Here is a 12,480-nt window from a genome sequence, read left to right as displayed (position 1 = left end):
GGTCCATGTTTTACAAGCATACAGTAAGGTTGGTAGTACAATAGCTTTGTAAACAAGCATTTTGGTTTCCCTGCATTAGGCTAAGTGTCCCATAAGTCCATGACCCATGTTTGGAATGGAATTACCTTTCAAATCCAGTGGTCTACAGTGGCTCCCAATAACATCAAGATCTCGATGTCTAACAACCCAACCCAAGCTGCACAGTATTTTTAAAAGGGGTCGTAGGGAGAAGACTCCTTATGTCCAAGAAACAGAACGTCCCCCTAATATAAGGAGTCTACGCAAAGATACACCTGGTCTATCTCCAGAGCAAGAGAATTTACAGGGAGTTCTGGGCTGCCTGCCTTTCCTAGTGACTGCATTATGAATCTGCAGTGGGGCCAGTAGAGCTACTGCCTTGGATTATCTGAAGAAGGTTTTTGAAAATATCCTCTGAAACCTAACTTGCACGTTATAGAACTGTAAATATATTTATCCTCATACACTGACATGACAAGTCCAGTTCTAAGGCTGTGCTTGCTGCTGCATAAAGCTCCCAAGCTGATGAAACCAAATGGAGGAAGTCTAGTTGTGAATTCTTCACTTTACATACCATTGTCATCCCTTTAATGAAATGGATGTATATGGGAACATGGCCATAAAGCTAGACTTACACCAGAGCACCGTTAGCTCTTATAGCATACTGTACATCTCGCAGCACTAAGTGTAGAGCATTAAATCTTTTTCAAGACTGGGGTGCTATTTCTAGTTGCAAATATGTCCCATAGCACCAACTATACATATAAGAAATAATAGAAGGGTGGTTTTCATTATACCGACGCAGAAAGTTAAGAAAGCCAGAGCCATTTTTGTATAAATTTTAAACTGTCCTCCATTTTGCCATTATGGTAATAACACTTTTATTTTATTTTTATAGCTTAGAATAGGAGAAGGGGGGAAATACTATCGTTCAATCAGTGCACATGATAGGGCATTTCCAGATCAGATCTCTTAAAAATTCAGGGGGTACTTCTTGTGATTTATCACACTGATATGGTGAGGTAAACACGGAGTACAATAGGATTGTCCCACCCCGTGAAATGTGTGCAGAAAGCATGTTGCGCAGGGCGCATGTGTACCAAAGCACACGTGTAGGAGCTGCTACATGCATTCCTGATTCAACAGGCATGTGCAGTATGCATTTGGAACCCTACTCCAAAGCGTTGCCTAACTTGCAGGCTGCCCAGAGGGGAAACAGAGGCACATGCAGATCCCTAGGCTTGACTGTGAGCTGTGGCCCAGATGGTATGGTTGCAGTGCCCAGTCTCCATCGACAGGTGAGATTTGTAGACTTTGTTCTCTTACTTGGTCCTAATGAATATGCTGGTCAGGAATCTCAGCAATCATTACAGCTGAACAGTGTCATTACATTCGCCCAGTGAGCCTTCCCACCCACTTTTAGGCAGCTGCCAATAACTGAACTAGGCCTCCCTGCGTCTCCTCACTCATTGATTAACCTAGGGATAGTTCAGTCAGTAAAGCCTGAGAATCTTACTCTCAGGGTTGTGGGTTCAAGCCCCATATCGCACAAAAGATTGCTGAATTGCAGGGGGTTGATCTAGATGACCCTCGTGCCCCTTCCATCTCTACAAGTCTGTGATTCTATGGCATCCTAGGATCACCCTTTGTAAGCAAAAGTGTGCTTCAGTCAGGGAACAAAGAGTTAAAATTACAGGACACATCATCACAAAATCTAGTTGGTAACTAACCTAATGATATTGGAATGGAATGATAAATTAAAGGTGTTAAAATATATATTTTTTCTAATCAAATAAATGAATAAATTCTGCCTAAAGTCTGATTCTTATATTACATACATTTACACAGCTATTAATTATTTTAGGTGCCAGATCGCAGGCATTTTCCCCCCCACCCCCGCCAACTGCCTCGTTTACAATTATTAATGCTTAGCATTGCATGAACATTATGCACTTTTCAACTACTTCAATTCAGACATCCAAAAATTAAGAGATTATAAACAAACGGCACAGATGCAAAATAAGAGTAGAAAGCTAAGCAGCTGCCCTTGTCATATTAAAACACATTTATTTCCAACTAATCTCTCAATTTATTATCCTAATGTTATGTTTCAGATCCACCAGGAAAAGCATTTCCTAGGATTTAAATCTGGGGTTTAGTGGTTATGAGGTGACTCCACAGAACTATCTATCATTATGAAATGGGAGGTAATATTACAGAGCAGATAGCCAGTCCAGTTCCTTTAAAATGATAATTTCATAGCATTTTACTAGGGGATGGACACTAAATATTAGATAGAGAGAGAGAGAGCGCTTACAACATTTCATTGAACTTTTACCATTTCAATGGTCTGCCTGGATTTTGTAGCAGTATATGCAGAACTGGCAGGAGTTAACCACCTGAGAACTGACAAAGGCTCAATCCCTAACACATCAGATGATGTTGCAAGGACAGATATTGACTACTCCAGGCAGGTTTATTACTAAATATGTCAGCAAAAAAACCCTGCAAATATCTGAGTGCCAGAATGAGCTCTTTGTTTTTTCTTTTCTTTTCTGGATTCACAGGGACTGTTTTTCCAAGTCAAGTAATATAAGACATTTATTGCACCATCATGCATCAGAATCTAAACATACTTTCTGGCACAAATCTCAATACTCAAGTATGAAAAAGTGACACATAAAAATACCCTGAATCTTGTTTTCTGAAGTTAGAACATTATTTTTATTCGAGGGTGGAATACCATTGTCATTACATAATTCAACCAAGAGAGGGCACTTTGAGAACAAGAGAAATAAAGATATCTCAACCTCGAATAGTATGTATAGAAACTTTTAGAACGACTGGGACTGTTTTTCTGATGCATTCAAAATTATCTTAGATTTAGACTTTGCACAAAAGGCATGCATTCATAACAGTACCTTAGGCAGTAGAACGCAACAGGCATTTAACAGACGTCATTACTGCTTCTGTCCAGAATTTGATTTTCAAAATAAATAATAGCAATAACATAACTGCATAGAGCAACTGTTCCAATTGATATTAAAAGGTGCTAAAATGGAGTTACGGAAGCCAGCGCACAAACAATCTTAGGAAAAAAGGAAATTAAGAACTGTGTTCCTTAAAAGGGAAATGGATACCCTGATTCTGTCAAAAATCTGAATGGCTTTTGTGACTTTTGGAAGACTGGTAGCTCATCGCTTTTCTTAATCAATTTGCATGGAACATTTATATTAAGTCACTTATTTAAACTTTCCTAAAAGCCCAACAGCAGGCTTTCTCAAAATGAAAAGACCAGAGGGACATTTCAAAACATGACATAATTGCTGTCATTTTTTGGCGATGTGTGCAGAATTACCAGAATATCCCATTTTTAGAAGAGGCTGGAAGTTGGGGAAGGGGGCTGAGGAAAGGATTGGCCATTTCTTCGCTTGCACTAAAACTGCACTTTCTGCACAATGTAATCAAGTTTATAATCAAGTTACATCTCTGTGAGATACAGTTTAGGATGTCTAGTTCTGTTTTTGTAGGACGGATCTCCTATCCGACATTGGTCACTTTAACCACATGCAGTATTTCCCTGCCCAGCACCACGTAGGCTGAAGATTGCTAGGGTGCAAAATCTGCTTGCACAGGTGAGCACCTTTTATATGCAAAAGTGGAGCACAGATCATGCTTCCATGGGCAAAGCGCTTATGCTGAAATCTGGGCATGCGACAACTTTTGAAGAACCAGAAGGGGTTGCTTCCTTTGCCAATGCCACCTGCCTGACTCCTGTCTGATAGGGCTGGTCATGCAGCAATCAGCAGCACAAAGGCTCAAAAGCGCGCCGCCGAAGGGAGAGCTGCACACACGCTGTACTTCGGGATGGTTACAACACGACGTTTGAACTGGTTGACAACAGCACTCGAAAGGAAATAGATACGATAAGGTGGAAAAGCACCAGGACAGCAATGCTTCTTTACCAGCAGTACAACTGGGGTTAAGCCAGGGTTCTTGTTGCAAACTGTGATGCTGTCCTTGATTTAGTGCACTGTTGCTATCTACACAACATTTCTCAGAACTGTTTCTCTGGATCAGCCTTCTGAATAGGGAACATCCTTTTAATGGGGAGCTATCTTGCTAATTTTTATTTTATTTTAAAGAATTCACCCATCCTGCTGAGTAGTACTTGACATAAACCTGAAATCAACACCAACATAGATCTCTGACTCGGATTACCGTTTGATCAGGTCTAATATTGCCTTATAGGTATGCCCGCTTCATCTCGCTTTTAATCACCAACTGCAGTTTAATAAATTACTACCATCTCATACACACTTAACTATTGTTTATCTTTTTAACATCCATATTTGCTATATATAAATACTATTTTAAAAAATATCTCCCACATATATTACCCAACCTATGCACGCTTGTGATTTAAATTCTATATATTTCTAGCAGTGACTATACAAAACAAGTATTATTTCAGTGACAACACAGTATTTTATATGTTTATATGAGCTATATTTTATACCGATCAGTAAAACCTATAGGTATGATCCAGCCAAAATTAAGCAGTGCAGTCTTCTGCAAGTCTGCTTGGAAGTAAGTCCTATTGAGTTCAATGGGACTTACCCCCCCAGGTAAATGTGTTGAGGATTGCAGCAAAAACCCACAGAAACACATGTCATAATAAATTTGTTAGTCATTAAGGTGCTGTAAGACCTTTGGATATTTTTGCTGCAACAGACTAGCACAGCTACCATTCAGGAAACCGATGGGCAGGTGGCTCACATGCCCCCCCCCCCTTAATTAGGATTGAAGAGATGCGTAACTTTGACTCGATCATGCCTAATTTTAAAAAATACACATCTACCACAAAGGGCTAATTATTGCATTTACAAAAAACAGGAAAAGAATCTTTTTCTTCCTTTTAGACTTAACAGTGGGCTGAATTCTTCTGCTTTGCTTTGACACAGGAACAATAGACACTTTTTAAATATATAAAACTGAGGACATAAGACGCAAAATTGCCCTTGCTTTTAAAAAAAACCCAGTGTTAAAACGCCACCCTTTTCTAGAGATGAACTGTTCAACTGATATCATGCATCATAAATAAAAGACAACTTTGTGGATTTTAAGCCAGGTAAGCAGGAAAAGGGTCCTGCCACATGATCTAGTAAGTATTATTGATTAAAAAAAAAAGAATGAAAAAATTCAAGGCAGACAAGACACTTTTGAAACCTATTCATCTATGTAAAACATATCACACTGTCCAATATAAAAACAATTTTGGTCATAACTTTGTACATCAGCTGTGTTTGTTATTAACCTCAAATATTAAAGTAATTCCTCTAAAAAGCTAATTTGAAAGTAAGTACACTTTAAAAGTAAACAGAGAAATGTGCATTTATTCCCAATACGGAATCAAGATCATTATTATTAAAATAAAGCCTGGGGCACATTGTGACGTCTAAGATTGGTGGGTAGATTTTAATTGGCTTGAGGACTGTCATGGTTCTATTATCACAAAACCTGCAACACACTTCCAGCATGGAGGACCCATCTGTGCCCACCATCCATCTGTTTAGACGTGATTGGCAAAGTGGTGGGGAACTCTCAGTGGTCGCCTTTGCCTGAAAGGAATAAACCACAGGATCTTCCAGCGAGTGCCAAAAACTTCTGAGAAGGTCTGCTGCCATGGCTTTCGGGGTCTCGATCTACAGACGACAGCATTATTAGTGAAAGACTGCATTCCCATGGTGCACTTCAGTCAACGAGAACAATGCAGGTTGGCTGGGGAGCCATTACTTGACTCTGATAAATTGCATCCCAGCCACTACAAGAGCAGCTTTCCTTTCACTGCAGCATGCAGATGAGATTTAACTATGAGAAGCACGCACTGCATCTGTATCAACCAAAGGCAGCCTTAAAGCTACGGCAGCCCTCGTGATCCGCACAGTGTTTGCCAACAAAACAGAAACTTTCTCTAGAGCCCGTGCTTTGAAAAGGGAGTTTTGATGGCTTTAGATAGGAAAGAATAGTCTGGTGTTGTTTTTCGCTAAAGGGTCATACGAATCATGGCAAAACAGGGCATGCAAGGCTTTCATTGGTGCCTTCAGAGTTTCCTAAATAGACAATCTTTAACTGTATAGCCCCCCATTAAGCCTTTAGCACATCAAAACAGAGATACTTACATGTCTTCACAACAGTTTGCCAGTTTTTCTATGCTTGTAGTGTCCTGTTATAGAGAAGACATTCTTAAGTATTCCCTTGCACAGTGAAGATTGGAAAATAATTATTCCTGCAAATGCATATATAAAAGAACATACATACAATGTTCTAATTCATGGCAAACTAAGGCCCAGGGGCCAGATTCGGGCCAATCGCCTTCTAAATCCAGCCCTCGGACAGTCCGGGGAGCAGTGTGTTTTTACATAAGTAGAATGTGTCCTTTTATTTAAAATGCATCTCTGGGTTATTTGTGGGCATAGGAATTCATTCTTTTTCCCCCTTCAGAATATAGTCCGGCCCTCCACAAGGTCTGAGGGACAGTTCCCCAGCCCCCCTGCTGAAAAAGTCTGCTGACCCCTGTTCTAATTGCATTAGAGATATTTAACACGTCTTACAGAATGAATATGGATATTATTATGTAGCCAAAGCCAGTGCAAAAAAATTAAAATGAATGCCACGTGAGTGAGAGGAATAAACACCTAGCAATAAAGGACAATGGGAGAGGGTTCACCTCAGCAATATCTCTCTCAAAATTACAAATACCTAAATACAGATGGGCGTTTACTCCTGCTAGATTCAACGTGCAGTTAAAATAATTATTAAAACCAGGCATTCCGTAAGTAAGAGCTGGCTCCCCTGAAGAATGTAACTTATCACCCCCTATAGAACACATATATGAATAGCACCACTTAAAACCAGTGGTAAGACAAGTTTCCCATAGCAAAGGTCACAATCTTAAAGTGGTTTTGAATGTCAATCACCCAGTAGAAATCAGCATTTATTGCTTGCCTGCTCAGGTGGGTGAAGATTAAACACCGTATAAACATAAGCAAAAACTTCCGCCTGCATTTGTGCTTCCCCGGTCTCTGTATAAGGCTGTCTAGGATTACAGCCCAAGTGAATTTTATCACTTATTTGGTAAATTGGCACGAAGAAGTTTAGAAATGCATGAGAATGGGGGTGTTGCAGAAGTTAAATTGGAATCTACCTGTAGATCTTGTGATGATTTGTAGTAAAGCAGCAAGGATTTCTGACTCCCATTTGATCATTTTTCTTTTTAAGCAGAAAAAGTAACAAAATTATTTCCCCACCAAAATTAGGCTGCTCAAATGAACAGAAAGCACAACAGGAGCAGATGTTTGTGTGCAAAGATTGCAAGGTCAGTTCAGCTCTGGTACTAAAAAGAAGTTCCCAAGCTCAAGAAGTCTTCAAAGACACCTTGCTCTCTCATCCTAACTATGCATCTTTTGCACCTGACTCTCACTGGTAGATCTTGGGGTTCTAGTAAAAAATAGATTATCTCTGACAGACCCAAAGTCTGCCCACCCCCTGTATTAGAGAGCTAATTGTGCAATTGTTCACATGCTCTTTCTAGCAGATATTGTACTGCAAAGATTTTGGTCTTCCATGAGCCCCAAGGAGGCAACAGGGTAGATATCCAAATAGATAAAAAAAACAATACATGATAGTATAATTTCAGTAATATAACTGCAATAATCCTATTGTGTTCCTACTGTAAATAAAGAGGTATGTGTACAAAAAGCAAAAAAAAGCTTGACCACATTGCTAGGGTGGGGAGAATTAAACCAAATTGCAATAAATTGCAATAACTCATGCTCATATTTTCAAAGCCAAACTGATACGCTGCTCTATTTTGCTAATTCAGAACTTCTTCTATTTTAAAATACCTCCCTATTCCAGTAATATTTTTTTTTTCTTTTTTCGGAATCTGAATGGGACTATCAATAGCCTATTTGATATTCAAAAAGGCTGCTCAGCAACCTCAGCTGAACACCATGAATAGAGGAATGGAGAAAAGAAACTACTGCCCTTTGAAAGTTAAATATGGAGACAGCTGAACACATGAAAGCAAGTTTGTCTCTCATCCACCTGCAAAGTTCTCCTACCAAGCAGATGGGCGAAATCTACTTTCAATGTGGAGCGAACTAATTTACCTTATGTGATTTTTGGGGGGACTGCAACTGAAAGTCAATCCAGTAATTTGGAAGTAAAAGGATTGAAATATCATTCCTAAAACAGCCCCCTCCATGTGGAATGTCTCCCTCCTCCCCATTTGTGTCTCATCACAAAGGATGGGTGATATTTACACTCAGACTGAGTCAAAGGGAATATATAAGTTAAAATGTCCAGTTTTTGTGTGTGTTTTTTTAAAAAAGACTGGGAGCCTAACAGTTGCATACAGAATGCCAGAATCCACCCAGTTTTCACTCTTTAGCTCCTCATCTTCCTTCCACAAGCTGTTCTTGATGACTGAGAGACATTCCAGAGGGAACATTTAATAAATAACAGCAACAAGTATAGGATTAGGAGAAACAATGGCCACTAACGCATGCACAGAAATGGCTTTTGCTTATGCCCAGGATGTTTAGATCCCTGCCAAAAGAAATTTTTTCCTCCAGCATTCGCAATTTAATATTTTAGAAGCAATATGACATAAATGCATCTTAAAGGCAGGAAGTGAAGTTAATTCGGACAATGTGGGAAAAATAAATGGAAAATGTAGGTAAGAATTAAACAGTTATTCTGAACAAGAGGAAAGTTTGATGTCTAGATGCTTAGCTCTACTTGTAAGAAGGTACAGATGGGCAAAGCCTATGTTACATTTATATCTCCCATCCCAGCTATACAGCAGCCCTTAACAATATTGATTGGTTCAATACCAGCTCAGAAGGTATGTTTCACTTTCTGAATTGCCAATATTTCCCGTGGAGTTTCAGCTTTCTCTAGCAATCTTGTATCTAAATAGTGACCCAGAATGACCCTGCTTAGCTCAGTACATCTCAGGAGATCACAGCTTGAAGAGGGCAATTGGGAATTCTTGTTCTTTCACTTATTAAGAGCACTTCCTGGTAGACGAGTTGCTTTTCATCTTAATGTCAGTAGTTAAATACTTAAACATTCTTGATTAATCCTAGATCTTCAAGGCTTGTTAAACGAACCTCTTATACCAATGAATCTGGAATATCTGAAAGTAGGAATCGTTAAGACTAAAACATTACCGCCTGATTTTCCCAGATGAAGCATTGGATATGGTAGCAGGCAACTATCAAAAACTGCTTTGAAAAAAAGTTCAAGTGATTGACTCTTCAGCTTGCTTGAGAATTCTGAACCAGAAGAGATTTTATGGGATGGATCCAAGTTGGTTCAATAGCTCCAGATGGCAATGAATGAGAGGAAGGAGCCATCCACCAGGTTTCCTCAAGGACCAGTGCTGGGCCCAGTGCTGTTTAATGTATTCTACAAATGAGTCAAGAGGAAACTCAGATCTACAACTGATGAAAATGGAAAATGGAGAGCCCAGATAACAGGGTACTAGAATAGGAGTACTTGGCAAACAAAATACACTATTTTTTTTTTAAGAACTCATAAATGCACAAGTCAAAGATGAGGAATAACTGGGTGCCAGCAAGAAGGATGTAAACGTTATGCTGGAAAATGAGCAGAGACTGGAACTCTAAAGTTCCATGTACTTTATAGAGCTATATAGGTCAAATTATGTTTTTTTAACAACTCTGCTTTCAGTACTCTAGTTTGAGTACAGTCATACCTCGGAAGTCGAACAGAATTCGTTCCAGAAGTCCGTTTGACTTCCAAAACGTTCAGGAACCAATGTGTGGCTCCTGCAGCCAATTGGAAGCCACAATTGACGTTCTGGTTCCAAAGAACGTTCATGAACTGGAACACTCACTTCTGGGATTGCAGCGTTCAGGAACCAAAACGTTCGACTCGCAAGGCGTTCGACTTCCGAGGTACGACAGTACTGCTAGACTGAGGCCACAAAGCAGATCTGGGTCTGATCAGTGCCTGCATGAATAACTACCCAATAAACCCACATGGATATGATTTGGGTTCCAGGATGGATATTCCTATAAGAAAAAAATCATTAAATAAATAAATAAATGCCTAGCACTTTTAAGCCCCATCCAGCATATTTCTGGGCAACAGAAAAATATTCACAAGGTAGAAAAAAATGGAGAAGAGCTAGAACTTAAAATAGCTTTGCAGGCACATTCTAGGTGGAATAAACTTTGATATAGCTCACGCAAGTAACTGCATTGGATTTTAGCCTTATATTCCAGATTTATATTACAACTCCCATGAACCACAGCAAGCATGGCCAATGGCCAGGGAAGATAGTAGCTGCATTTCTGCAATATCTGGAGGGCCAAAGGTTCTCCACACTGATAGAAGTGCAATGTTAGCTTTGCTTCATACACTGCTACAATTATTTAGGAGCAAATAGCAACAACATTGTAGCTTTGCTTAGCAGTGCACATTTTAAAGTTCAAAGTATGTCCAAGCCAACGGAGGTGTATCGGGTTCTATTTTTAGAATTTCTGGACTTTTGAAAAATAATATGCACATTGAACCAAATGTATTCTAGAATATATTTCTAGAATTTCTAGCTCAATTTATAAGTCCCAATTACCACTGCATGACAAGGAGAGTACGGACGAGTCCTTTGTCTCCTCCCTTCATCGTAACATACGTTTAAGGGGGGGGGGGGGAGCCCAAGCTCCGATATGTATTTGAATCTGTAGCTTCTACAGTGGTACCTCAGGTTAAGTACCTAATTCGTTCCGGAGGTCCGTTCTTAACCTGAAACTGTTCTTAACCTGAAGCACCACTTTAGCTAATGGGGCCTCCTGCTGCCGCCGCTCCGCTGGAGCCCGATTTCTGTACTCATCCTGAAGCAAAATTCTTAACCTGAAGCACTATTTCTGGGTTTCTGTAACCTGAAGCATATGTAACCCGAGGTACCACTGTATTGGATTGAAAAGCTAAAACAAAACAAAAACCTGCCACCCCATAAGATACATTCTTACAAAGAACTGTTTAAGAGGATCACTTCTCTCCATATGAATCTACGCAGACCCGGAGATCAGCCTTTCTTCATGTGCCTCCTCTGCGTGATGTCTGGATGGTGGCAACACAAGAATGGGCCTTCTCTGTAGTGGCTCCCTGTCTGTGAAATGCTCTCCCCAGGGTGGTTCACCTGGCACCTTCATTATACACCTTTAGATGCCAGGCAAAAACGTTCCTCTTTAACCAGGCCTTTGACTGATCCAATTTACATCCTTTTAAACTGAGATCTGCAGGTTTGGATGGTATACAAATTTAATAAATAATAACAACAGGAGCCAAAGTTATTCTTTTGGTGGTTGTTTTTTAGAACTACAGCTTCTTTATAGTTATAGCCATTTACCTAGGTGTAGGTCCCACTGAAGGGTCACGGGTGGCGCTGTGGGTTAAACACAGAGCCTAGGACTTGCCGATCAGAAGGTTGGCGGTTCGAATCCCCGCGACGGGGTGAGCTCCCGTTGCTCTGTCCCTGCTCCTGCCAACCTAGTAGTTTGAAAGCACGTCAAAGTGCAAATAGGTAAATAGGGACAGCTCCGGTGGGAAGGTAAACGGCATTTCTGTGCGCTGCTCTGGTTTGCCAGAAGCAGCTTAGTCATGCTGGCCACATGACCCGGAAGCTGTACGCCGGCTCCCTTGGCCAATAAAGCGAGATGAGCGCCGCAACCCCAGAATTGGCCACGACTGGAACTAATGGTCAGGGGTCCCTTTACCTTTAAGGTCCCACTGAACTTCAGTGAGGCTTACTTCTGAGTAGACATGCACGGTTAATCTCATATCAAGAATGGCAGTGTTGCATCTGAAAATTGTTTGCTTTGCACACTGATAGATGCAAATGCATGTTCTCAGTTGAAGCTTGGGCCCTTCTCATGAGTAAAGCTGCATCTAACATTAAAAGCAACGGGGAATCCCTCATTCATAAAAGAGTTCCACAAATGCACTGTAGCACAGACTAGATAGACAACATAGGGCATCGAGATTTTAGTAATAAATGTACAATACGTGCCTTTCATGATGTCTGGAATCACTAAGATTTCTTAGATATCCAGCTAGTTGAAGCCAAGCATTATTTTCATGCAAAGCAAAAAATTAGTAGGTTTACATCAGTTTCCCACTTTGGAACAAATATGTCTCAATTCCATTTCAAGGCTATATTGTGATTCCAATTGACAATTTAATTTATAAAATCATTTAGCTCTCACAATGCCCATTCAGTTCAATGGGAAATTTAAACAGCTGTAAGTCTCACAGTCCGTATAGTTAAAGCCATGGTTTTCCCAGTAGTGATGTATGGAAGTGAGAGCTGGACCATAAAGAAGGCTGATCGCCGAAGAATTGATGCTTTGGAATTATGGTGCTGGA

At 40.2% G+C, this 12,480-nt stretch overlaps 1 protein-coding gene across 4 annotated transcripts in view; it reads right to left on the bottom strand.

The window, feature by feature from the left end:
- Window positions 1-2,591: 2,591 nt before the first annotated feature.
- The window catches only part of ZDHHC21 (zDHHC palmitoyltransferase 21), a 40,277-nt gene continuing 30,388 nt past the window's right edge, over window positions 2,592-12,480 (bottom strand). For all 4 annotated transcript variants that reach the window (XM_083420665.1, XM_083420666.1, XM_083420668.1 and 1 more), the window contains 2 exons: window positions 6,201-6,244; window positions 2,592-5,723 (listed from right to left, as the gene is read on the bottom strand). In XM_083420665.1, the coding sequence (XP_083276791.1) occupies window positions 5,591-5,723; window positions 6,201-6,244 (177 nt within the window). In that variant the 3' untranslated portion in view covers window positions 2,592-5,590. The remainder of the gene's footprint in view (window positions 5,724-6,200; window positions 6,245-12,480) is intronic.

The sequence above is a fragment of the Podarcis tiliguerta genome (genome assembly GCF_965153285.1).
Source record: "Podarcis tiliguerta genome assembly, chromosome: 17".
Lineage (NCBI taxonomy): Eukaryota > Metazoa > Chordata > Lepidosauria > Squamata > Lacertidae > Podarcis > Podarcis tiliguerta.
This window is presented reverse-complemented; position numbering and strand designations above follow the sequence as displayed.